Raw genomic sequence first — 23,548 nt, 5'->3', positions numbered from 1 at the left:
GTGTAACATGTAGCTCCACCTTAAAGTAGGCGTGGTCATGGAAGCAAGGGATTGGAAATTTCTAAAACGACAAAGATCACCTGACCATATACCCTTTACAAAAGGTATGGCGGATGGGCAGTCCTTAGAAGAGCCGCCTAAAGTAAAGAAGGCCAAGGGAAAGACGCCTACGGGCCCTCTCTTCACTCTAAAGAAATGGAACGCCGTGGCGATGTGGTCGTGGGACGTGGAGTGTGATACTTGTGCTATATGTAGAGTACAAGTTATGGGTATGTACATGAAAATATGGGCATACATATACTATAATTATGTATAATAATAATAATGTACATTATATTTAATTGTGTGGGCGTGTCCTTGTCTTCAGCTGCTTGCATATGCCTGTGACAGCTGCAGACCTATATATAATTATTTAAAAAAAATTTTTAGATGCTTGCCTTAGATGTCAAAGTGACAAGAAACAAGAAGAATGCATTGGTGAGTACGTACTGCAATAATGATCCTGTATCTCTTCTATTGTGTAGTCGTGTGGGGAGAATGCAATCATTCCTTTCACAATTGTTGTATGCAGCTATGGATCAAGCAAAACAATCGCTGCCCACTCTGTCAGCAGGAATGGACCGTACAGAGATTTGGAAGCTAGTAGAATGTCATTATATTATAATGATCATTGTTTTTAAATTATCTATTATGAAACACGTTATCATTGTGACATTATTTGAGTTTGATTCTAACGTCATTATCATTTGATTTCAATTTTTGAGTCAAATTTAAAAATGCATCTTGATGAGCTATAGCTGCATAATTTATAGTAAAAGACGCAGTCAATTTTTAAAGTAGAATCAATAACAATACAACAATGAATTAACAAATGAAGGCAATTTTAATTCTTAATAGTTTAAATAATAAATTAACTTCTATAATATCAAGACTGTAGGGCAGAAACAAAGACTTCAAAATGAAAATTTCATTACTAAAAAAGAAAAACAATAACGAGAAGTGAAAGAGTAATCTAATTACAGAACAACAGACTACTGACAAGAATAGACTTACAACTTTCTCTTCGATGACACCATCTTTAAAGAAGAGCATGTATGGCGTAAGCCCATCTTCTCTGAAATTCAATAAGGCAACCATTCCAGCAGTTTCATAATCACCCTCTCCATGAAAAAATTGAAAATCTTTATAATTTTCAAATATCTAAACAAAGCAAAATCATTGGAGAAACAGTAAAGGAGATTCGATACATCAATGGACTTATCCCTAAGTGCACCTTTTTGCTAAAAAAAACAATAATAATAAGTTCTGTTACGAACCTTTTTCATTGCTGGTTGAGCTGCAGCCTTAAAAGCAGCAGCTCTTTCAGGATCTTTCTCCTGCAGACGCTCAGATAGCTTCTTTAAATATCCCTATAGTCTCGTACAATAACATTACACAAGACAATAAGCGTTCTCATACCTTTACTGCTAACTGATAATCTTTCTTAGAACTAAAACTGGTCTCTTCAAGTTTGTTTGCTAATACAATATTACAACCAGAAACAGATGTTTCCTCTAATTCTTCTGCCCCATCCTCAGCGGAGGCATTACCGCCAATCAGTGCATCATCAATGCCTCCACCACTTTCAGTTGTCATCTAGAAAATAATAAATTAATAACATTGTGTGTGGTCTTTGTCCAAAATTTTAATACTCTTAAAAATAACCAAAATTGGATCAAACTCTCTACACAGAATGATTTCAATAAATTTGAAGTAAATTGTGGGAATATAAATGACTAATATCTTACTTTTCCTTCCACTTCATAAAAGATGTCGTCAACTACTTTCATTTTGTAAGTATCAGAGAAGAGCTCAGCTCCTAAAAACGACACAATAATATTAGCTACTCATTGTAAAGAAAACATACCTGTAAATAAATCCTTATAAATAATCATATCTGTTTAAAAATAATGTTCTAAAACTCGAGACAAAGAGATTGTAATAGTCCAAAACCTCAAAATGGTGTGTAGCCACGCCTACTCTGTACATTAACGTTACCATCACATGTCTTGCTTTTTATGCGCATGCGCAGGCCCACATGTACAGTGTAACTCATTAATCACGTGACTTTACCATACTAGTAATACATGTCACGTGAGCAGGAATTGGGTCAAGCAATCTGCAAAGCTGAACTTTTAATTTATTACGTTAAAGATACTATGCTAATTTGTCTGCGAATCCAATAAGATCTAGATCTGTAGAACTTCTGTTTCGATTCAAACTCTATTGGCTTCCATTGCTTAGCCTTCACTAGATGCATCAAAATTCATGGAACTTCAACACTATTTTATTTTTGTTGCATCCAGGGGCGTATCTAAGGGTGGGCCTGGGTGGGCCTGTGCCCGACCAACTCAGCAGACCAAAAAATTTTTTCTTTTGTATATTAGTCCTTTTAAAAATATTGCTCACTTTATTATGATAGCAATGAGACAACTAGCATAGCTAATAGTATTAGCCAGTGTAAATATAATGATGACATGGTAGAGACTTCCATAGTTCCATTTGGGCAATTGGGCTGCCATTTTTAAAATAATAACTACTACTAACCAATCAGTTATTAGACTATTCACATTAATTATTAAAGTAATCGAGTTAAAAATGGCTAAGAAACTTTGCTGAGTCTGTTTGAATGTCTTCCCAAGGCCAGTACTACTACTAATGAAGAAAATATAAGCACTGAAGTGCACATCCTAGCTTAATTAAAGTAATAATCGTAGTCTTTAATTGACCACGCCCATCATGAATATTAATTAGCTCTAGAAATTTTTCGCGGCGCGCTTCGCGCGCCACATATTTTTTCTCCGTGCCCGACCAACTCTCAGAGCTTAGATACGCCCCTGGTTGCATCATGTGATAAACAGTGATGAGTAATGTGTATACTAACTTGTAATGTGTACAACCTTGCTTTCCTGTACATTATTTGTTGGCACATTGTCAATTAGATAGCTGGTAACTATTTTAAAGATACGTTGAGTTAACACAAATAAGCAGCCATATATGTCAAAGCAAAAAAGAAAACATTATAAAATAAATATTAATAAAACATCAGCAGTTTCAATTATCTAAGTCTAGCTTCTCCTCTAACAGTTGATATGTTTCTTTTTTGGTGTAGCGTTGGACTCCACACTGCATTACAGTAAGCAGTACAAACATTGCAACTCCAATGCACATAAAATGCCACACAAAACATGCAACAATGAACATAGAATTGTTATGTACATCGTCCCACTTTGTAGGGCCAAATATAACAACCCCGACCTCAATGAACCAAGTACCTTGCAGCGTTATCCCTAAAGCTAATCCTCCATTGATTAGCATGTTTGAAGACTGCATCATCCTTAGAGCAGCAAACAGCATACAGACCCCAATGCTAATGACAAGTAACTCATGCATAAGAACTTCCAATTGACTACGGTCATGGTCACCTTTGGTGTGATAGTAAAAGATGAATGCTTCCACAAAGAAGGCAAGAGTGAGAAATAGCTTTGAAGTATGTTTAGGATATCGAATGCAGAGGGAGAGAAGATCAACAATACCAGAGACAATAAAACAGGAGTACATTGTGATGTGGTGCAATTTAGCTTGTGGTGCAAATGATCCATCGGCTTTATTGTGCAGTGACCAGACTTTTAGTCCTACGTGTTCACCAATGCCGTCATCATTGGGCACCATTGTTAAAAATCCTTCTACGAAAACTCCCAATGATGCAAAAAATATCTTTAGGACAGGTTCAATTGGCCATTGTGGAAGAAAACACATTGGTATGTAAGATCGTTTGGATATATTTTTACCATCAAAGAATCTTTTCTGCTGCTTTACTTGATATTTTTGACTCAAGTATAATCAGAATGTAGCTATGATCCACCAGAGCCCATAAATTATGAAAAAAATACCAGGAACAACATGACCACCCAAATTACCCATCAGCTACAGAACAAAGCCAGGAAGACTGTTACCACTGTGCTGAGAACTAGAGAAATTGTTAGCAAATGGCGAAAGGCTACGTATTTTAATACAATTTATCGGAGAAACTGCGCATGCGCAATAAAAATTAATTTCCGCGCAAGTTAATTAAAATTAAATAAAATTAACAATAATAATGTTAGTCCCTTCACAACTATCATTGACACAAAAGTAAACATACAGTCTACATCGAATATAGTACAATAGCTGAATGTGTAGAGAAAAGAGAGACAGAGTGTGTAGTACTTATTATTATCATTATAATTCTAAAATTAAACAAGTGTCCCTTCATCTTGATCCATCAGCAGTGCTTCCTGTAAATCCATCTCTCTATTATTACGAATACCTCCTCTCTGACTATGATACTCAATCCCCTGAGGGGGAGGCGTACCAGTAGAATGAGAGGACTGTGGCCTGGACCTAGCTCCAGTCGCCAAATGAGGTGGCTCAGGACTAAAGAGACCGGCAGAAGAACGATAAGACGAGCGATGAGACGGAGAATTCATCAACTCCGGAGACGACCGCAACTGGTGCTGGTTGTAATAAGGACCGCCAGGACTGCGATTATCAAGAGAGAGGCGGCCATGTATGGGGCTGCTCTGTTTATTGCGCGAGTAATGATGACTGATGTCATCAGCGGCGAGACTACCGCCACGCAGTGCATCAGGGTCATACCTCCCCGAGCCAAAAGACGTGACGCTAGTACGCGGTGACCTCTGCTGCTGATCGGTCCCGATAAACGAGTCGTTAAGATCAGACATGTAGCTTGAGTGATGGGACCTGTCCCCAGGAGGGAGGTAAGGGCTGTGTCCGTGATAAGCTGCTGATCTAGATCCCGATAGCTGGCGGTGGGTGGAGGGGGGAGAGGAAGGGCGGGGCATTTCTGTCACGTCGTGAAGTGCCGAAGTGCTTTTGTGTAGAGACGCTTTTTGATTAGTGATAAGAGGTGAGAATTGCTGCGGCGAATCGTCAAATATCATCTTTGCCAAATACGAATCGTCTACGGTTGAAGTTGAGTTGCTAGGCGAAGTGTGTCTGACAGATCGCCTGGTTGAAGACCCGGTAGTGTTTGGAGGTGGAAGAGAAAAACCTAAAAGAAATAAAATGAAGTACTGCAAGTATGCAGAACAATATTCCATACCAGGAGAGTCATATCTTGAATCATAAGGATAGGGTCTCCTTTGGGATCTCTTTAGCTCGACTAGCCTATCCTCTAGCTTCTGATACTTATCTTCTGCACGTTTTACTTCTTTCTTGCGATCCTTCTTCATAGCACGGGATTTAGCTTGATCGACTAACGTCCTGCTTGCTTCAATGATAGCTGACTGAACTTCTAACTGCTTTTCTAGCTCCTCTATAGCATCACCTTCACCCTATTATAATAATAAAGTAGCATGTTACTCCAAATAAATGACTTATAAGCACTGCAATCACTGACAATCACATTATGCATGTAGGAGAAGTACCTAACTGCCTAACAGGACAACAACTTAATGCTTTAAAATATGCCAAATTACTAAGAATGATAAACAATCGAAATCTGGCTCCTTTCAATGCATCAAACATTCAAGGAATTCTAATTATTTTTACAAATTCAAATGATGTCGCTATGATTACCACGGATTCTCCTCTGTCCAGTACGAATTTAGAAAATTTAAAATTTATTCCAAACTTTGTTCTCATTTTTTCAATTTCTTCGGCAGTTAATCCTTCAGGTGGTACGCCAGTTATTTGCTAAAAGATAAAATATGAAAATGCAAGGTAAAGACTGAAAGAGATTCACTTTACCATTTCTTTCAGTAAAAGATCCTTATATGCCGTGAGTTTCTTTTCTAACTTATCAACAAGCTCATCTCTAGTAGTCGACAGAGCACCGTACATCTCTTGCTGAGCTTTCTTAGCAGCAGCGACAGCTTCAGCTGATGCTATGGGAAAACAAAGTGTAATGTGAGTATCATGCAACGTATGGTCATCCCACCCACCACCTGTGGCTTGATTGGACTTGGCAGACTCGATACTGAGACTAGAGTGACTGCTACTCGGAGATATGCTGCCACCGTGACGATGCTTGCGATTGAGGTGACGTAGTATTTCGGTCATCGTCATGTTAGGCTATAAAATTATAAAGATGATGATGATGATGGTGATAAAACAATATAAATGAATGGTGAAAAAGACAGTGAGACTCACTTTGGCTTCATCAAGGTCACCAGTATGGAAATCAGTTGACTATGCATAAGTGATAAATGAACATAAATGGATATACAATTACGTGTATGTGTTACTTTGGCACTCCTTTTAGAACGATAGAACATGTGCTGATCGCGGACCATCTTCCAAATAGCTACTACAACCTTTGGATTCTTGCCATACCAAGCTAACAGCGCCACTGAGTTTGACTGATAGGTTTTTCTAGGAGACCTAGTAATGTTGGAGGATAACGTAGAGTTGTAAAGGTATACACACCTTGAATTAGTGTAAACCTCTACAGAGAATTTCTTATCTTTATAATAAATATTTTGTAAGTTCATCCATTGATAATGCTATGGAGAGAGAGAGAGAGAGAGAGGGAAGGTCAATAGCTTCCTATTATACACAAATACTTACAGCAATGGGCTCATTCCTGTTATCCAGGTAGCACTGAACGATGCCATTAGTACCAACCCCCAACCACAAGGGAACATTGTTCTTATCCTACAAAAATATACATTTAAATACTAATCAAACACACACACAGAAGCTCCTTACTTTGACTTCAAAGTAATGATAGGAATACATAGGCAAACTTTGGACAATCTCCAAATAGCGAAAGATGGCCTCACCACGCGACAAATTATCAGGACACAATTTGTAATAGCGCAAAATACAATCCTCACTATAATATGATCATTCAATAAAGAGAGTTATAATGAGAGCATGTGGGACATACCATCCTTTGACACTTTGTTTCTGGAATATGTAGGCAGGGATTATAGGTATGCCTTGTAGTATCTTCCTGGCCTCTTCCTCACTAAATGTAAAACACAAATACTATAATTACACATTGCAGTAGTACCATGTTGGCATACAAATTCATTTAATATACATGTATACTATTCAGAGTAGGAACAAAATATTAACAAACTCAACTAGAATACATATAATACATAATATCACAAAGTAAGAACAAAATAAAAACTAAAAATACAAACAGACAAACAATAAAGAGAAACAATAGCACATTGCCACTAAATGGACTCCTACCTTGTAAACGAGCCGTAGTTAGCTCGCATGACCAGTCCCGCCAACTCGTACACTGTCTGCTCATCAGTGATGATCTCTGACTTCTCAATAAACTTCCTCGTCTGAAGAAAGAGCATCTCAACTGTAGTGTGGTCCTGAAGATCTTCATAAGTATCCACATAATATCTGAAAGAGAGATAATGAGGTTAAAGATAAAGGGAGAAGTAGAGAGTAGGTATAAAAAATAGTGAAGAGATAAGATGATGGAGTAAGGATTATTCGTACTTGAAAGTAAAGTGTAGTTTAATGGGGTCATTTCCTTTTGGTAAATCCTGAGCTGGATCTAAAACAGCTTTATCCAACTCCAGCCAGTTCCTATATCTACAATAACAGTATAAAGAGGCTACACGAAACCTTAACAGCATTACCCATCTCCCTCAGTCACGAGACCAAAGTAATGCTTCTCTTTCATTTTACAGTGAGATGCTGCCATGTTGAGGAGATCTCCAGCTTGCAGAGCAGGCTAATGGGGAAAAAATAATTTAAAAAAATAATTCCAAGACACGGTAAAGTCCCTCTCCAGCCTTTACAAGTCAATTATTAACTATTAAAGCTCAATGCTCATGTTTAAGTGTCAATTGGGTTCAAACCACCACCTTCCTGTTTCATCTTTCCCCTCTCATTCATGCATAAAGCTACATTTTCAGTTCAAGGGACATAAAAAACACTGAAATTAACATAAATAGATACACATGCAAAAGCAGCCTCAAGTAAACAAGACTAATGGTTAATCACGTGATGCAAATGATATATACATAATCTGCAAAATAAACTAGAAAACATACCTCACTGTTATAATAATGGGCATAGACATGTGTCCCATTATAGCTTATAACTTATATGGAAGTCTAATGTAGTGATGCATTAACTGGTTGGTTGGTTTACTGTTGATAAACATGGACTAAGATGTGTCCATGGCTAATAGATCAGCTAACAATAATAACCATGGAGCACATGAATATAATAGTAACTCTTCTATTAAGCAACTTTCCCCATTAATCTCTTTTACTTGTTTTTCTCCTCATCAGTACCGACACACACACACACACACATACCAACCATAGTTTGGAATCTAAAGCTACACTGCACACTACAACCACATAAAACCACATAAATGTATTGAAAACAATGGAGAGAAAACACACTACACGCACAAAGCTTATAAACAAACAATCATAAACCATTGTAGGACCACTAAATAGTAAATAATCACACCCACACCCACAAACACACACACAAAAGGTGATATTATATTATTAATCAGTACCAAGAAACCCACAATAATAGTGAGTAAAAGATAATCTCACACAAATTAGAGTGATCCACCCTTACACACACCAACTGGTCACTATAAACAGGTGCAATTGTTATGATTAGAGCTAAGAAACTATCCCCAGGCTCTTGGTATGATCAAAACTACCTACTTTGCATGCCAACAACACATTCCTAAAGCTGTACTAATACGCTTACAGCTCTGGGTGTGCATAAATGAGTACATGTATAGACATACTATTATCACATTATAGACTGGGAGAAGTAAACAGGAGTAATGAAGTCTTGGGTGTGCATGTATTTGCTTATTAAATTCCCAACACAGAGCTTGATGTCATAAGGACCGGTTCGATTTAAAAACACATAAATACAATTGATACCATTACCCACACACGGTATGTTATGACTTAGTACATTGATCAGTCCTTTGATCTTCACCCACACACACAATATGAATTGTATTACAGATACACAGACACAGAGACAGTCTCAGACTCACTCCTACAATGAGTCCACTATTAGCTAACCTGTACTGGTATTGTGATCTGCGTGTCATCAGGTAGTATCACAACACACTCACGAGACGTTTCGGGCATGGCCAACTGGCTTCCACTTAAAACTAATCAAAAATAGTCTGTGCAAAAGGAGAAAGAAAAGAATAATTGAAATTACATAAGGAAGCATTGAGGAATTAAACCTCACTATACAGCGTGCTTAACTAACCTTTTTATTGTAAGAAAAGCTAATAGAGAAAGACCTTTCTTTGTAATGGCCTCTGCTGCTACTAAAACCGGTCGCAAGTTTAGTGGTGATGCGTAGGAGGAGCTTCTAACAAAACCACACCCAGATCTACCTCGCGGGCGTGGTTTGGAGCAAAAATGTGTGGGTGTGGCTCACCTTTCTGCAGAGATGTACAAAGCTGCTTTAGTCTCTCTGGCCATTTTATTTGGTCTGTGTAATGGACAGGGTCTTAATGTGCTGTCCTTTAACGTGAGACAGTTTGGAAGATCCAAGTATTCTGATCAAGAGGTGGTTAATACACTTATCGAGGTATTATAAAACACATTTTATTATTATTATTGCAAAATATAATGCAATGCCTCGGTAGATAGTGAGAGGCTATGATCTTATTCTAATCATTGAGCTGGTTGATGTCAGTCAGACAGTTCTTCCTGGGTTTGCATCACAATTGAACGAGTTAGTGCTTTGATTATTAATCACTATCAATTTACAGCGTACATTAGGGCTGTTGCTAGCTCTGGGATACGATATAATTACTCAGTTAGTGAAAGAGTTGGAAGAAGCCATGTTAAGGAGCAATATGTCTTCCTTTATAAGTATAACCTGCTAATCAATATCGTGTTATTAAATTATTCATCGCACAATATAGGACCAGTGAGATACAAATCTTAGACAGTTATCAATATCCTGACAACAGTGACATGTTTGAGAGACCGCCTTACTCTGTTCTAGTCAGGACTCTAAATAGAAATCATGGAAGTAAGATCATCCATTTGATTCTATACATGTTGGTATATGCATTACTGAGTGAAGACTAGGCATGGATACATATAGTCCATATCTGTGGGTGAGGTAGCTTTGCTAGATTTAGTTTGTTCATTGGATGTCAACAGAGGATTTGATGTAGACAGAATATTTAGATTCGGGCAATCTAAGTTTTACAACAACTTAATATTTGTTTCATAACAGTGTACATTTGATTATATGGTGTAGCCATAGATTCACAAGGTTTCTTTATAGATATACCACCATTCTTCCTAATCGCCAGTCACACAAAGCCAACAGATGCTCCAGAAGAAATCAATCATCTTGATAACGTCTTTGAAGCAACTAGCTCTGCATTCTCAACTAGTAATGGAGCCATATTAGGTGACCTGAATGCAGGCTGCAGCTATTTATCACGAACAAGATACAATACGCTTGATTTGGTGGTCAATACTAGCTTCACCTGGTGGATAGGCTATGATACTGATACTACAACCGGAACAACCAACTGTGCTTATGACAGGTTTGAGTATTGTCCATCACATCATGTGCCAATGTACAAATGGAACTATTAAAAGAATTACTATATAGAACCCAGAATATTAGTTAAACCATAGATACTATAAACACAGTATTTATGGGGAAACACAAAAACTTATTATTATTATATATAACAATAACTATTTTGAATAATACTTGCATTCTGATTGTATTTTGTGTAGAATAATCACTTGGTCATCATTGACTCCTTATATAGTCAATGGAAGTGCTAGTGTGGTACTGTTTGACAATCAATATCAGCTATCATCTCAACAAGTATGAATCTTTATTATAATTATTTTCTAATTTTTTATAATAGACAGCAGCAGTTAGTGACCATTATCCAATTAGTATTAGTCTAAAAGGTATGTACATGTATATTAATATTCTTTGATAGCAATGGCACTAATTATTATTATTATTATTTATTATCTTTTTATAGGAGAAGTTGCTGACAGTGCTTTCACAGTCAATTCCGCACCGTTGCTAGTTATTGTTCTTGTGCTAATTGGAGCATTGTTACTGTACTGATGTGATTGCAACAGAATCTATGAGAGGGGAATGTGTTGGAGTGTTTTATAATACTTTAAATTGTGAAGTCTGAATTTTTTATTTTGTTATTAAAAAACTATTGATTTTGTTCATGTATTTCTATAATAACTTTAACCATGCATATTTTTATTATTTTTCAATTTTGTTAGCTTGAGTGTTGTTACATGCATAATATTGCTGTGATCTGTTAAGCTACCAATGGGCGATAGTGTTAAGTTTTCTACCATCATTATAATAACACTAACAATAATAAAGATAATAATAATAATAATAATGATAACAACAATTGTTACTGCTTACAATAATTACTGGATAAAAACAAAAATCAACCACAGCAAAAAAAAGGAATAGACATACTAACAAAAGTTTATGCACAACAGACACACAAAGTCAATACATTTATCAAGACTCTCGATACAAAAAACAACACAGACAAAAAGACTAGTAATTATTCTTTGTCAATCAATGCATTTACACCTAAGAACATGAATATATGTAATTAAAGCTAATAGCAATCCTCCACTTCACATAGCAGACGAGTTCACATTGTATTTCTGTCTCAGACTGTTAAACTGAGCCCCCATAAGAGTGAGTCTTTCTTCAGTCAAAGTCTCCATGATATCGTCGCCATACTGAATAGCATATCGGTATATCTCTAAGAGTGCACTGTCAGAGTGGAAGTGCAGTCCTTCCTTTGATTCAAAGCTTTGGAAGTAATTCTGTGTGATGATAAAAAGAGCGTCAATTAAAAATGTATTTTTTCGGTGAAAATTGTAAATATGGTAAAGGTTTTTGTTAAAGTTAATCATTTGGCAAATGGTATAATTAAAAATCCCCCCAAGTTTATAATTCATCTACATTATAAGTTGAGTGATTCACATGTAAATTAATATATACCTCAGCCATTTCTTGAAAGTAACTCTTATTATCTTCAGCTGTTGGTTGAGGTTGGGCCATGATGTCACGGTAATACCTAAATAAAGGTGTCACTGTAATCAACTATCAATGAATGGATTGAAGTTGTTTTTTTCCTGATACATATACATGTTTTGATATTGTGTTGCTGATTATAATCTAAAAATGAATTTTTTTATAAATAAAGTTGCTCCAAAATCAAGCCAATGTCCCTGTACTATAGTACAGGGATTTTGGTCAAATTTTGCCAAAAATAAATAGGAGTGAATTTTTCAATTTTATAATTTTTCCTGATACATATACATGTTCTTATGTTGTATAGAAAGTTTGGGCTGATTCCGATCAAATTTAATTTTTTTATGAATTTTTAAAGTTGCTCCAAAATCGAGCCAATGTCCCTGTACTATAGTACAGGGATTTTGGTCAAATTTCGCCAAAAATGGCTAGGAGAGAATTTTTCAATTTTATAATTTTTCCTGATACATATACATGTTCTTATGTTGTGTAGAAAGTTTGGGATAATTCCAATCAAATTTAATTTTTTATGAATTTTTAAAGTTGCTGCTCCAAAATCGTGCCAATGTCCCTGTACTATAGTACAGGGATTTTGGTCAAATTTCGCCAAAAATGACTAGGAGAGAATTTTTTATTTTTAATATTTTTTTCTGATACATATACATGTTCTTATGTTGTGTAGAAAGTTTGGACTGATTCCAATCAAATTTAATTTTTTTACCAATTTTTAAAGTTGCTCCAAAATCGAGCCAATGTCACATTATGATATGCTAAGCATATCAAAACCTCTGAGTTTTAGCTGGTAAAAACTCAGCTCCGCCCCATTAAGTGGGTGTCAATCACCTACTTTACTTCATTAGATAAATCAATCTTCGCTAGTTCAAGATATTAAAAATAACTGCAACTATCATAGTTTTCATTAAAGCAATAAAATTCCCACTGCCTCTATTTTGATGCTCTAAATTATTGTTGGAAGTGGTACTAAAGTGAAAACTCTGGGCCATTTTTCATCACATGTTACCGATGGTAGTACAGGATATTTCGTCAAAAATAATTTTAGAGAGATTTTAATTTTTTAAAAGTAATAGTACAATACACGTAGGATGTGACACATTGGACTTCAAAATATTTATAATATGAGGAAACTATGCAACACAATTGAACACTATTCAACTGAAAACAAACACAAGCAACAACACTTGGTAAACAGGCATAAACTGAACGTGACAATAAACAAACAAAAGGTCAAAATAAATAGTAATAGCTTTCCCAATATACGTAATAAATAGTAATAGCTTTCCCAATATACGTTGTATTTCACTTACTGTAAAACCTCCTCCTTGTATTGCTTAACTTCATTGGCATAGAGGAGTCTGGCTGAAGGGGTGTCCTTAGTGTAGCGAACTTCAGCAGTAGAGCAAGCATCAATATAGGCTTGAGCTATGACAGTGAAACAAGCATCTATTGTTGCAGACTTGTTAATGTCAAAAACAAAGTCTGGATTCTTAATTAGATTAACCCAGAACCTTAAGGGTAGACTGCGAAAAAAAAAGAATTAAAGTAAATGAAGATAATACCATAGTAACCATACAGTATACATTGATGGTGTATCGCTAAGTTGTGTACAGCTAAATGCAAAAATTGAAACAGGTGGCGCCAATTGACAACTCAACACTTAACATGCTTTTGCTTTCTAGACTCACGTGTTAGTTTTCCAAGTGTGGAGTATCTCAGGATCAGTAATCCCATTCTCTGCAGCCTGTGCGTCCAAGAAATCAAAGACTATCTTGATAGCTCTAGGCAGTGATTTACCAGCAGGAACGGAGAATATAGCATGGAACAGATCATCAACGTAAGACTGGATAATACGCTACGAAAAGAAATTATATCATTATTATTAAATCCTTTTAAATAGATTCATATGTACTTTAGTTGATAGCAATCGAGTAAGGAACACTTCAGAAACAATCTTTTGATCTCCTTCGTTGGCCTCCGGTTTAACCTGAACAAATAAATACATGTACATGTAGGAGCATACTAACAGGTATTAATCTCATTGCTTTACATGTGCTAAACTGTACACTTAATTAATTTTGTCTAGTTCATTCATGCATTAGGTTTGGGTGGATAGTCATAACAAAAATGAAGTAGTAAATTCTTTTGTGGTTTACTAATGAACATCATTACACAGCTTACCAAATGAAATAATCTCGTGTTGGTATCAAATGAGGGCGAATTAACTGAAGCTAGCAATGACGTCTGAGATGTAATAGAAGCACTCGCTACTATAGTACCAGGAACATCGTAGCCAACTGAAAAATAACAATGTTAAAAGTGGATTGTTTATTCACAAGGTGCATGACCTTTGCCACTGTAATCCACTGTAAGGCACTTAACTCTTCTCTTATACACAACATAACACACACACGCACACACAATATTGCTACTTATACTCTATTATGCTTTCTCTCTCTCTCTCTCTAGTCTCAACATAAGTTAAATCAATATTAACAATAATACATGTACATGTACATGCATTCATTGTATTGTACATGTGTAATACTAATAGTAGTCCATATAGTAATGAATGTGACATCATACATACACAGTGTAAAGGGCATGATACGAGAAACATAAGCAGTTAAGCACATTAGTAATACTAAAAATAACCTAGCACAATGTAATGTGTGTGCATAGCTAATTACCTGCTCCGCTAACTGGTCTACCAGGACTAAGTGTCTGATTCCGTGCTGTAAGTCTAAAACGAGGAATTGGCTTCTTAGGATCGGCTATGGCAGCTTCAGCCTATCATAAAAAATTCACAGTACACACTAGAGTAGACTAGAAATACAATAACAAGCCTAACCATTTCAAGGATATTGAAGTGACCTAGCGTATTGATCCTCATCCACTCTCCTTCTCTCCTGCTAGTAGTGTCCTGATCTTTGAGAGGTATTCCAGCATTACCTCTACACAACTCTGTGAATAATACACATCTGTTAGTTTACTTAGCACATTAACTTGAGACATTACATAATGGTGAGAAACTACATTTATAAGTCATCACATCATTATACAAAACACTCTCTCTTCATTACTACAATGTCCTCCTCCATACCTAATTCAACTTCAGCTATTGAAGGACGCTTTGAGACTGGGCGGTTCCCATAAATGAAATCGAGTAGCTTCTCTTTCGTTTGACTCACGCTATCAGTGTCCATTACTTTGATGGTCTGTATGTCATCAGCATTAGATGGATCTGGCTCAACGCCAGCATCCTCTTTCCTTGTATGCCTCAGCAGCGTATGTGAATTCCCCATCTCTACTTCACACTCCATTACCTGTATACGTGTGTGTGTGTGTGTACAGAGCAGATGGGCGTAGAGGAAACTTTAAGTAACATATACAGAAATAAATAAACACCGCACGGGTACATATCAACACACAATGGATTGATGACAGCAGTTCTGTATGTATGTTTCTCAATTCTGCTTAAAAGGCGGGACAAACATAAACTTGAAAACTGAAAGCAAGCAGAATGTATTGCTTAATATGATAAACATGAATCGTGCAGTCTCTGGGAAATATCCAGAGAATAGCATTATCAGAATGAGCGTGGAGGACAAAGAATCACAAAGATAAAGAGACAAATAAACAAACCTTGAAATCGAGTGGCTGCCGGAGTAGCTTCTCCTCGGAGAGTGAGTTCCTGGCGTCGCCAGTAATAACATCAATTGGCCCCTTCTCCAGTTGGGCCTTCACTGCTTTAAATAGAACAAACAGTGGGGCACCGGCACACTCTAGCATGTACGGGTAGAGCGTGACACAGAACCAATTGGTCAGCAGCTTCTCTGCAACCGACTCTGTTCTTCTTAACAATAGTTTGGGATGGTTCTTAGTATTGGAGAGACTCCGACGAATCAGGTTACCCAACAAAGCTTCAAGTACCCTATACAGTACATACATGTATTCATACACGTAGGCATAATAATAATATTGAATAATATTGAGTAATAGTATAATAATTGACTCACTCGGTAGAATAGGAAATATCCTTTAAACAAGCAACCATCAATAGCGAAGCCATTGTACTCCTAGTGACATAACATGATTCAACCATCACAAGATAGTAAAGGGCAATACTCACTTATCCTGTAGATTAAACTTGGGTCGGGACTCAAGTGTCCTTATAAATGCTACCAGAAACTTCTTGTCGAATACCAGCTCCCTAAACTCGTCCAGTAATACACACATTGAGTCGTGTGTCATGCCATGGGGCACCTGTACAATGTAAAGCAATAAATAATGATGTAATCACCTCTAAGTACTAAGCAATGGCCATGGCATGTGGTTTGTGTGGCATGAGAGTAATAAATACAACCACAAATTGACACACAAGGATCAAACAATGAAAAAAGAGCCACAAAGTTAACCATAGCTACACTGCATGAACTTTCTGTATGTAATCATTGATACATCTGCACATGACATAGCAAATTAACCATAGCTACTTTATGTAGTGATAATACATCATACATGTGCACGTGACATAGTAAAGTAATGATCCTGATAATCCAATAATGCCTTCTTTGGTATTCAAATAGCAATATGTACATTACAACTCAATCATACATGCAGCATCCATTACCTTTGGGGGAGAGAGGACAGGATGGTTAGTGTTAGCTGCAGGAAAGAAAACTTTAGTGGCATAGGTTGGAAAGTCATGGAAAGGAAGTTGTTGCATATCTAAGCTATCTTCAGCTACAAGTTCCCCTAGATCAGTTTGTAACTCAGCAAAAGCTAATAAGGAAATACATGTTTCAACATATTATCGAGTACAAGGCATGTATATGTACATGTATGTATCTGTTTTACCTTGCTTGCACTGGTCAGCCATATCCAGCTCCATACTCTCCATTTGCGAGAGAAGATGAGTGACACGCATGTCCTGCTGCTTGGCTTGTCTCCTCAAGCAGTAAACGAGAGGAATGATAAGGATAAGGAGAACAATTGCAACTAGTACAAGAACAGCACCAGCAGAAGCTCCAGCAATCAGCGGCACATTACCAGGGTCTGAGGCACGGGTATAGGTTAGTGTCCATTCAGGACCACTGGTTCCATTAGGAGGAAACACAAGGTTCCTTCCTACTCTAACCTATGAATGGACAATTACACTAGCTGATCATTGTATTATTAATATCTTACTGTTACTGATAGTGTGGTACCAGATTCTTTATTTGGTGGTCTACAAGTAATCTCCTATTATCAGTATTTGACATTAATGATTACATATTGCTATGTTATAGCTTACAGTATTAGAACTTGTTCTAACAGTACATACATGTACATCAGAATTATCTCTTAACGTAATGTTAATCTCAGATGGCCTCACTGATTCAACGTTCATTCCCTTTTTAACAAAGCAAGTATATTAGTTTATACATGTACATTAATTACTACAACTTACTTTAATAGTAATATCATTAATGTCATCAACTGATATAGATCTTGACTCAGGATCAATGCCAGTAAACATTGGATTACGTTGCAGTGTCAGTCTCAGAGCTGCATCATTGTAATCAGGTGACTCTGCTCCATCTAACATTAGGATGTACTCAATATTCATCCCATAGTCACTGTTGGCCACATTAGTAATGTTAGGAGCATTACATGTCAGTGTAGTACCATTAACATTAAAGACACAAGGCTGTATAAAGAGATGCATTACTATAAAACAAGAATACTATACTGACCTCAGTACTACTAGAACCCAGTCCACTATGATTGATAGTAATAGTAGGAGACTGAACTGAATTTAAGTTATCACCAGAGAATACTAGTTTAATACCACCACTGAAAAGGAGGGAGAAATAAAGAGCATGTATCTACTAGTATATATACTTACGCTGGTATCGTGATCACAGGACTGATACTATTAAATGTAGGATCTGGTCTATATTCATAACTGATACTAGTATTAGAGAATAAAGCTTGATTGACTGATACTATTATATTCCTTGTACATTCACTACCATTAATACTACCAGTAAGACAGTTGATCTCAGTATTAGTAAGTCTCCTATCAATGTACACAATAAATATGATTGATTCAATTTCATCCCCACTTACGTGATATCACAGTTAACATCAGGACATGTGTTTCTCTTCTTTCTTGATGATGATTCTCTCAGCATTACTTTAGTCATTTCTTTATTACCAATATCAAAGTTAGTACCTTGTATTCTTATTCTAGTACCACCACTGAAAGGACCAAATGTAGGACTCACTGATCGAATGACTGGTGTTAAGAACTGGAATTGAGCTATATCCATACTATTGACAGTCACACTACCACTGGATCTGGTTACTCTTATCATAATAGTCTCATTCCTGTCCATATTATCACTAGCATCAGGATCAATAGTACACATTATCTTTTTTCCTGCTTCATATTCACCAACAACACAGTTTCTACTACCAATCATAACAGATTCTATGTCAGAGCGTTGTGTTCCCAAATTAGTTCCATTAATAATGATGGTTATTCTACCACTAGGGGGACCAGTCTTAGGATTAAAGTCAGTAATGTTTGGTTGAGGACAGCTTCCTGTACTAATGACAGGACTATCACTACAGTCACTAATGTCTCTACATTGGTTATTACTAGTACACCAACTGCAGTTAAATCCAGTACCAATTCTCTGTGCTAAGCATGATGAGCAACCAAGGGCCAATGAAGGGCAGTCATACAAGGTCACTGTAGATCATAATTATAAACAATAAATAAAATAATATTCATTATAATTACCATTGAGATTTGTAGGAGCATTAGTCTCTATTGTATATCTATTTCCATTGAAAACTTGTGTGAGACTTAACAAGACATTTTGAGTACTACCTCCAATCATTAACTATTGAATAATAATTATTAATCAATTATTACTAAATATTCTACTGTTACTCACCCCAGGATTATTAATACATGTCACTCTATTGTCACTGCTAACAGTAGCAGTTCGGTTAGCAATGGTACCATACACACACTCATAAGTGAGGCCAGGAGGAGACTATAAAATAACACACAACAACACACAATGATAATGATACTGATATTCAACTGATGTTCAGCAAGTGCTATTGGCATTAGGGCACTACATAATGTGTGGTCACTAAATAAATACACTTATTCCTTAAAATTTGTATAATATTCATGAGGTGTGTATTGATTAGGATAGAAGGTCAGACAAGCTGTGTTACTAAAAATAGCCACTACTATTTAAAAGTGTGTACAAACATTAACAGTATGTGTGGTATAACATACTCCAGTATTGCTAGTTGATAATGTTAAATTCTTAACAACATTAGCTGCTTGAGTATATCTACCATCAGATGTAACTGAATTAGGCTCTAAGAAAGGACAGAAGCTCCTAGCATCACCACCATCTTTTATCTATAAAGAGTATGAACATGTAACACACATGGTATAAGAATATGGAAGTCTTACATTGAACCATTCACCAGTAGTACATGATGAGTTCTGTCCAGTACATGTAAAATCCAACTGACACCAACCACAAGTTTCACTTTGAAGACATGCACTACACCTAATAAAGAGACAAAAGGAAATAGAAGAGAGAGAGAGAGGGTGTGAAATAAAAAAGAGAGAGATAGAGAGAGTGAACAATTCATCACATATTTGACTAATGAGATTGGAGAACAATTCATCACATATCAATACTGCCGAATTAGCCAATTTTGTACAACTCTTAGCACTAGTGACAAAGCTAGTAATAACTACACACTCATGAAATGTGTAGGAGTGTACTAATGATCCATCAACCCACAAACAACACTGCCAAATGTGTCCATGTTCACAAACAGGCTATAGAGGCAGTTAGGACTGACATCCAATACCCATAATTAAAGTAATGTCCATGGAATTTGTGTTCCTTTTAAGAGTAAAAACAATAATATAGCATTACATAAATGACATGTTTGAGATGATAAGGTTGCCAAACTAGGAAGGAGAGGTTGATCAGTGATACAACATCCTTTGAACACCTGACCAACCATACACACACTACACCACTATACAAGGCATAAGCAGGTACATGTACATGTACTGTACAACTGATTAATGAATTGATATGGCAGATGTGGGAATAGCTGCTGTGGGTATATAAATCTGTCAATCAATTATCACTATGCTGATCCTATGTACTGGAACATTGTCACAAGTAGCCCTTACAAGCCACACACTCTCCCCAGTGAAGCCCCAGGTACACAACTGAGCTAATACACACTCAATATTGGCCCATGATGAGTGTGGTATGTAATGGTGGCTAACTTGTGTACACAGACTCTGTAATATACACTGGCAGAGAGAATGGAACAACATGTTGGGCAAGATATAGGTCAATCTACATGTGTACATGTAGATCTGTCCAGTAGATTATTGGTAAAGGTAAATAATGCTATTGATAATACAAGTGGTGCTGCTGACACACTTTGTTAGTAGTAAACTGACTCAGTAGCTGGCCCCTAATTGAGCTCTGGCTTACTACATTCCCACAGTATAGTACTACTGGTTGTCATCATAAGAGGAGATGACAGGACATACCAACATCTTAGTTGTCACAATTATTATTAAATAATTAATTTAAACATGCTAATACAACGTTACTCTATGGCTCGTAACTCACTCTGTTGCTGTAGGGCAGTTGTAAAAAGTATAGTTACTGGGTCTTGTATAGAAATTGACATTAGTTCTATTGCTGTATATACTAAAAGTAGTATCTGAAAAGAGAGAAAATGTAAATACAGACAGAAATGAAAGAGGAGGTCAGGTTATGAATAGGTAATATTATATTACCTAGTTGTATGCCAGTGACCTGAGACACTATGCCTTCTACTGAACAGCTACCAGTATTAGTACCCATTGATAGTTCCAATGGACTCATGATACCATTAAATACACAGAAATATTCTTCCTCGGTAATTGTAGGAGGAGGAGGAGCTGGTGAAAATGTTAAATTAACCTAAAGAGAAATGGAATGTCATACTGTTCTGTTGTTAATGATACATACCTGATGAGGTTCCTGCTCTGTATCTATCACATAAGTACTTGGATTAATAGATACTGTATCAAAGCAATTATTACTGTCTCCTTGTGTTAGGTATCGTCTTTCTTGATAACTGTCTTGGCAAAATGGTCTTCGTGAACACTTGTTCTCTATCATACACCAACCACACAATGGATCACCTAAACTAACACACTCAGAGCAACTAGTAGCACTGGAACAATCCTCTATCTTTAATGCAATGACCTGTACATGGAATAGACTCAACAATAACACCCTATCATTATCATTATACTTACATTAGAACCACTGATACCATACACATACTCAGAGCCTTGGGTCCACTTTAGTACTGTGATTGAAGAGGTCAGTGTAACTTCGGACACAAATGTAAGGGTTGTGCTATTGACCAAGTGATACTGTAGGATTTATATGAAACTGTAATTAAGACTACATGTATATACCAACTACTAACCTTATTGATGTAATTATTGCTATTCACTGAAAATGCGAAATAAATAAAATCATTATCATCAATGGACACTCCAACAATAGCAGTTAATCCAGTCAGTATAGTATTGTTAGTAACTAGACCAGTGGAAGTGAGAGGGTTTGATACACCAACTGCTGGAGCTGGATTAGCACCTCTTGAATCTGATATACTACACTGTTAGGAGGTATAATTATTACAATACTATAAAAGTTTAACTCACAATACTTCCAGTTAATCCTCCTGAGCATGATGCAGAGCTCTGCCAAACGATATTCTTATTACCAGTACCATTAATTACACATGACTGATAAGCAGTATCCATTAAAGAGTTAATCTGAGACAGACTGTATGAACATATATCGTTTGAATCAGCACTTATTGCAATTAACAATGTCTCTTCATTAATAACTGATACACCACGTAAAGTAGGATTGAAGAAAGCATTATTACCATCACAACCTAAAGTCAGTTCATATTGATTGTTGAAACTATCAGTTGCACTGTCAACTGCACTGTCATTACACACTCTTATTATACGGAGCCGATTTTGGTTGCCACTTGGTGGAGGATCAATCACAACATAATAAGCATATCCTGATGCAAAGAAACCACTCACAAATACACGAGTGAATGAAGCTATTTGATTTGCAGGATTAGTAGCTCTTGACAGTGTGCTACCAGCAAACCAATACTGATGATATAGAATACGAGGATTAACAAAGCTCCCAGTATAAAAGCTGTTACCATCTACAGTAAACACAACTAGACTAGTAGCAGTACCACTGTTAAGATCCACTGTTCTATTAGCAGGAGCTTGAAGGTTAGATCCATTAAGAACAGAACACGTTACACCACCATCATCAGTACACACTACACACCATTCGCCATCAGGTGTACTAGCTATTCCATCAATAGTACCACCGGGAGTATCAGGAGAGCCCTCTAACTGTTGTAGGGTAGACGAGAACCGGTGAACTTGATTGGCAGTACTAACAAAGACTCCATTACTACTAACAGCTAAATAGGTGACGGTACTAGAGAGAGTAGACGAGATGAGAGACTGAGATCTGACTCCTCCCAAGATACAGAGAACTAAAAGACAGCAGAAAAGTCCTCCTGACATTTTGTGTCCCTTTCTCTTTGCTATCTCTCTATAAATCAACAGAGTGAGTGCATGTTCCTCTCACACTAGTAGGAAGAGGAATGTGGAGGATGCAGTGGGTGTGGTATGCAATGAAACCATGGAAACAACTTATTATTATTCATTACCAGTAATCTGAGCTGCTTTTAATTTTTTTCTTATTTTTGTAATTTTTTGTTATTTATTTATTACTTATTATTTGTTATTTTTGTCACTGAATTTTGAGTTGATAATTATAGTTAATTTATAGTATTGTTTTTGTTTCTTGTTATTGTTATTATCATAATGAAACGACGTTTAATCTAAATGATTATTATTGCACTTGACATATAATTTAGATAGATTAGATGTAATGCCTTAAGCTAATGTTTAGTCAATAGAACTAATAGTTAAATTGAGAATTTTAACATAGCTATACGTTTGTAAGTAGGCTCACTTTGCTGACTTTGTGTCAAACTATTGGCAAAGGTATAATACCATTATGGTGCAGTGTGAACAATAATGGGTAAAGCATGACATAATAATGCCATAAATTTTTAAGAGATGTATATCAACTTAAATGCATATTTGTGACCAAGTAATATGCAATACAATGTTTGTGAAAACCTTTTGTGACCGCAATGTTAACAAGAAAACTAGCTCTTAGCAGTAATTTAGTAGCTAATAATGCATTTTGCTTCCATAAGTATTTTTAATTATCTAATGTACAGCACTGAATTTTCAAATCTGGCCATAATTAGGCCATTGATG

At 36.3% G+C, this 23,548-nt stretch overlaps 6 protein-coding genes across 8 annotated transcripts; 2 read left to right on the top strand and 4 right to left on the bottom strand.

Moving 5' to 3' along the window:
* The first annotated feature begins 38 nt into the window (after nt 1-38).
* On the top strand, nt 39-756 carry LOC100640523 (RING-box protein 2-like). The gene is made up of 3 exons (XM_003382603.3): nt 39-269; nt 430-477; nt 525-756. The coding sequence occupies exons 1-3, from the start codon at nt 107-109 to the stop codon at nt 641-643; spliced, it is 330 nt and encodes a 109-aa protein (XP_003382651.3). The 5' UTR covers nt 39-106; the 3' UTR covers nt 644-756.
* A 68-nt stretch (nt 757-824) lies between these two features.
* Nucleotides 825-2,035, bottom strand: LOC100640396 (translationally-controlled tumor protein homolog). Its single transcript, XM_003382602.3, has 6 exons — nt 1,907-2,035; nt 1,788-1,858; nt 1,459-1,635; nt 1,317-1,409; nt 1,054-1,200; nt 825-973 (listed from the first exon to the last, which is right to left on the bottom strand). Exons 1-6 carry the CDS (start codon nt 1,932-1,934, stop codon nt 971-973), a joined length of 519 nt encoding a protein of 172 aa, XP_003382650.1. The 5' UTR covers nt 1,935-2,035; the 3' UTR covers nt 825-970.
* Nucleotides 2,036-3,093: 1,058 nt separating this feature from the next.
* LOC105312623 (transmembrane protein 45A-like) lies at nt 3,094-3,711 on the bottom strand. Its single transcript, XM_019994715.1, has one exon. The coding sequence runs from the start codon at nt 3,709-3,711 to the stop codon at nt 3,094-3,096; it is 618 nt and encodes a 205-aa protein (XP_019850274.1).
* Nucleotides 3,712-4,121: 410 nt separating this feature from the next.
* On the bottom strand, nt 4,122-9,390 carry LOC100641958 (FERM domain-containing protein 4A-like). 3 transcript variants are annotated; one of them, XM_003382699.2, is made up of 16 exons: nt 9,280-9,390; nt 9,084-9,190; nt 7,653-7,747; nt 7,510-7,605; nt 7,246-7,410; nt 6,932-7,012; nt 6,751-6,877; nt 6,610-6,696; nt 6,469-6,545; nt 6,288-6,423; nt 6,193-6,231; nt 5,985-6,114; nt 5,791-5,927; nt 5,620-5,736; nt 5,144-5,375; nt 4,122-5,092 (listed from the first exon to the last, which is right to left on the bottom strand). In XM_003382699.2, exons 2-16 carry the CDS (start codon nt 9,150-9,152, stop codon nt 4,275-4,277), a joined length of 2,406 nt encoding a protein of 801 aa, XP_003382747.1. In that variant the 5' UTR covers nt 9,153-9,190; nt 9,280-9,390; the 3' UTR covers nt 4,122-4,274. The 3 variants fall into 3 exon arrangements, with proteins under 3 accessions (XP_003382747.1, XP_019851591.1, XP_019851582.1); XM_019996032.1 differs by having other exon boundaries at nt 5,988-6,114; XM_019996023.1 differs by having other exon boundaries at nt 5,791-6,114.
* A 52-nt stretch (nt 9,391-9,442) lies between these two features.
* Nucleotides 9,443-11,356, top strand: LOC100641831 (deoxyribonuclease-1-like). Its single transcript, XM_019996015.1, has 8 exons — nt 9,443-9,606; nt 9,665-9,753; nt 9,801-9,893; nt 9,947-10,056; nt 10,318-10,585; nt 10,785-10,878; nt 10,922-10,967; nt 11,045-11,356. The coding sequence occupies exons 1-8, from the start codon at nt 9,466-9,468 to the stop codon at nt 11,131-11,133; spliced, it is 930 nt and encodes a 309-aa protein (XP_019851574.1). The 5' UTR covers nt 9,443-9,465; the 3' UTR covers nt 11,134-11,356.
* An 87-nt stretch (nt 11,357-11,443) lies between these two features.
* LOC100641705 (plexin-A1-like) lies at nt 11,444-22,864 on the bottom strand. Its single transcript, XM_019996006.1, has 30 exons — nt 21,878-22,864; nt 21,640-21,831; nt 21,464-21,583; nt 21,171-21,410; nt 20,957-21,122; nt 20,787-20,880; nt 19,589-19,688; nt 19,406-19,534; nt 19,050-19,151; nt 18,893-18,995; nt 18,214-18,841; nt 17,990-18,163; nt 17,838-17,937; nt 17,552-17,791; nt 17,396-17,494; nt 17,290-17,343; nt 16,960-17,239; nt 16,733-16,884; nt 16,232-16,365; nt 16,119-16,178; nt 15,745-16,033; nt 15,203-15,425; nt 14,951-15,063; nt 14,790-14,889; nt 14,281-14,396; nt 14,012-14,086; nt 13,788-13,954; nt 13,410-13,622; nt 12,052-12,127; nt 11,444-11,873 (listed from the first exon to the last, which is right to left on the bottom strand). Exons 1-30 carry the CDS (start codon nt 22,778-22,780, stop codon nt 11,679-11,681), a joined length of 5,637 nt encoding a protein of 1,878 aa, XP_019851565.1. The 5' UTR covers nt 22,781-22,864; the 3' UTR covers nt 11,444-11,678.
* Between the last annotated feature and the right edge of the window lie 684 nt (nt 22,865-23,548).

This window comes from Amphimedon queenslandica, unplaced genomic scaffold, assembly GCF_000090795.2.
Source record: "Amphimedon queenslandica unplaced genomic scaffold, v1.1 AMPQUscaffold_13520, whole genome shotgun sequence".
Classification (NCBI taxonomy): Eukaryota; Metazoa; Porifera; class Demospongiae; order Haplosclerida; family Niphatidae; genus Amphimedon; species Amphimedon queenslandica.
Note: the sequence above shows the minus strand (reverse complement) of the source record. Positions and strands in the feature narration are given on the sequence as shown.

Coding starts and splice junctions, on each gene's coding strand:
- LOC100640396 (XM_003382602.3), bottom strand. CDS start 1,934: ATGATTATTTATAAGGATTTATTTACAG. Junction 1,859..1,906: donor TTATAAGGATTTATTTACAG/GTATGTTTTCTT, acceptor TGTCGTTTTTAG/GAGCTGAGCTCTTCTCTGAT. Junction 1,410..1,458: donor ATTATCAGTTAGCAGTAAAG/GTATGAGAACGC, acceptor ACGAGACTATAG/GGATATTTAAAGAAGCTATC.
- LOC100641831 (XM_019996015.1), top strand. CDS start 9,466: ATGTACAAAGCTGCTTTAGTCTCTCTGGCCATTTTATTTGGTCTGTGT. Junction 10,879..10,921: donor ATCAGCTATCATCTCAACAA/GTATGAATCTTT, acceptor TTTTTATAATAG/ACAGCAGCAGTTAGTGACCA. Junction 10,968..11,044: donor AATTAGTATTAGTCTAAAAG/GTATGTACATGT, acceptor ATCTTTTTATAG/GAGAAGTTGCTGACAGTGCT.
- LOC105312623 (XM_019994715.1), bottom strand. CDS start 3,711: ATGGTGCCCAATGATGACGGCATTGGTGAACACGTAGGACTAAAAGTC.
- LOC100641705 (XM_019996006.1), bottom strand. CDS start 22,780: ATGTCAGGAGGACTTTTCTGCTGTCTTTTAGTTCTCTGTATCTTGGGA. Junction 14,890..14,950: donor ACTTCAATATCCTTGAAATG/GTTAGGCTTGTT, acceptor TTTTTATGATAG/GCTGAAGCTGCCATAGCCGA. Junction 13,623..13,787: donor CACACTTGGAAAACTAACAC/GTGAGTCTAGAA, acceptor TTTTTTTCGCAG/TCTACCCTTAAGGTTCTGGG.
- LOC100640523 (XM_003382603.3), top strand. CDS start 107: ATGGCGGATGGGCAGTCCTTAGAAGAGCCGCCTAAAGTAAAGAAGGCC. Junction 270..429: donor ATGTAGAGTACAAGTTATGG/GTATGTACATGA, acceptor AAAAATTTTTAG/ATGCTTGCCTTAGATGTCAA. Junction 478..524: donor GAAACAAGAAGAATGCATTG/GTGAGTACGTAC, acceptor TCTATTGTGTAG/TCGTGTGGGGAGAATGCAAT.
- LOC100641958 (XM_019996023.1), bottom strand. CDS start 9,152: ATGCCCGAAACGTCTCGTGAGTGTGTTGTGATACTACCTGATGACACG. Junction 5,376..5,619: donor TGGACAGAGGAGAATCCGTG/GTAATCATAGCG, acceptor TTATTATAATAG/GGTGAAGGTGATGCTATAGA. Junction 5,093..5,143: donor TTCAAGATATGACTCTCCTG/GTATGGAATATT, acceptor TATTTCTTTTAG/GTTTTTCTCTTCCACCTCCA.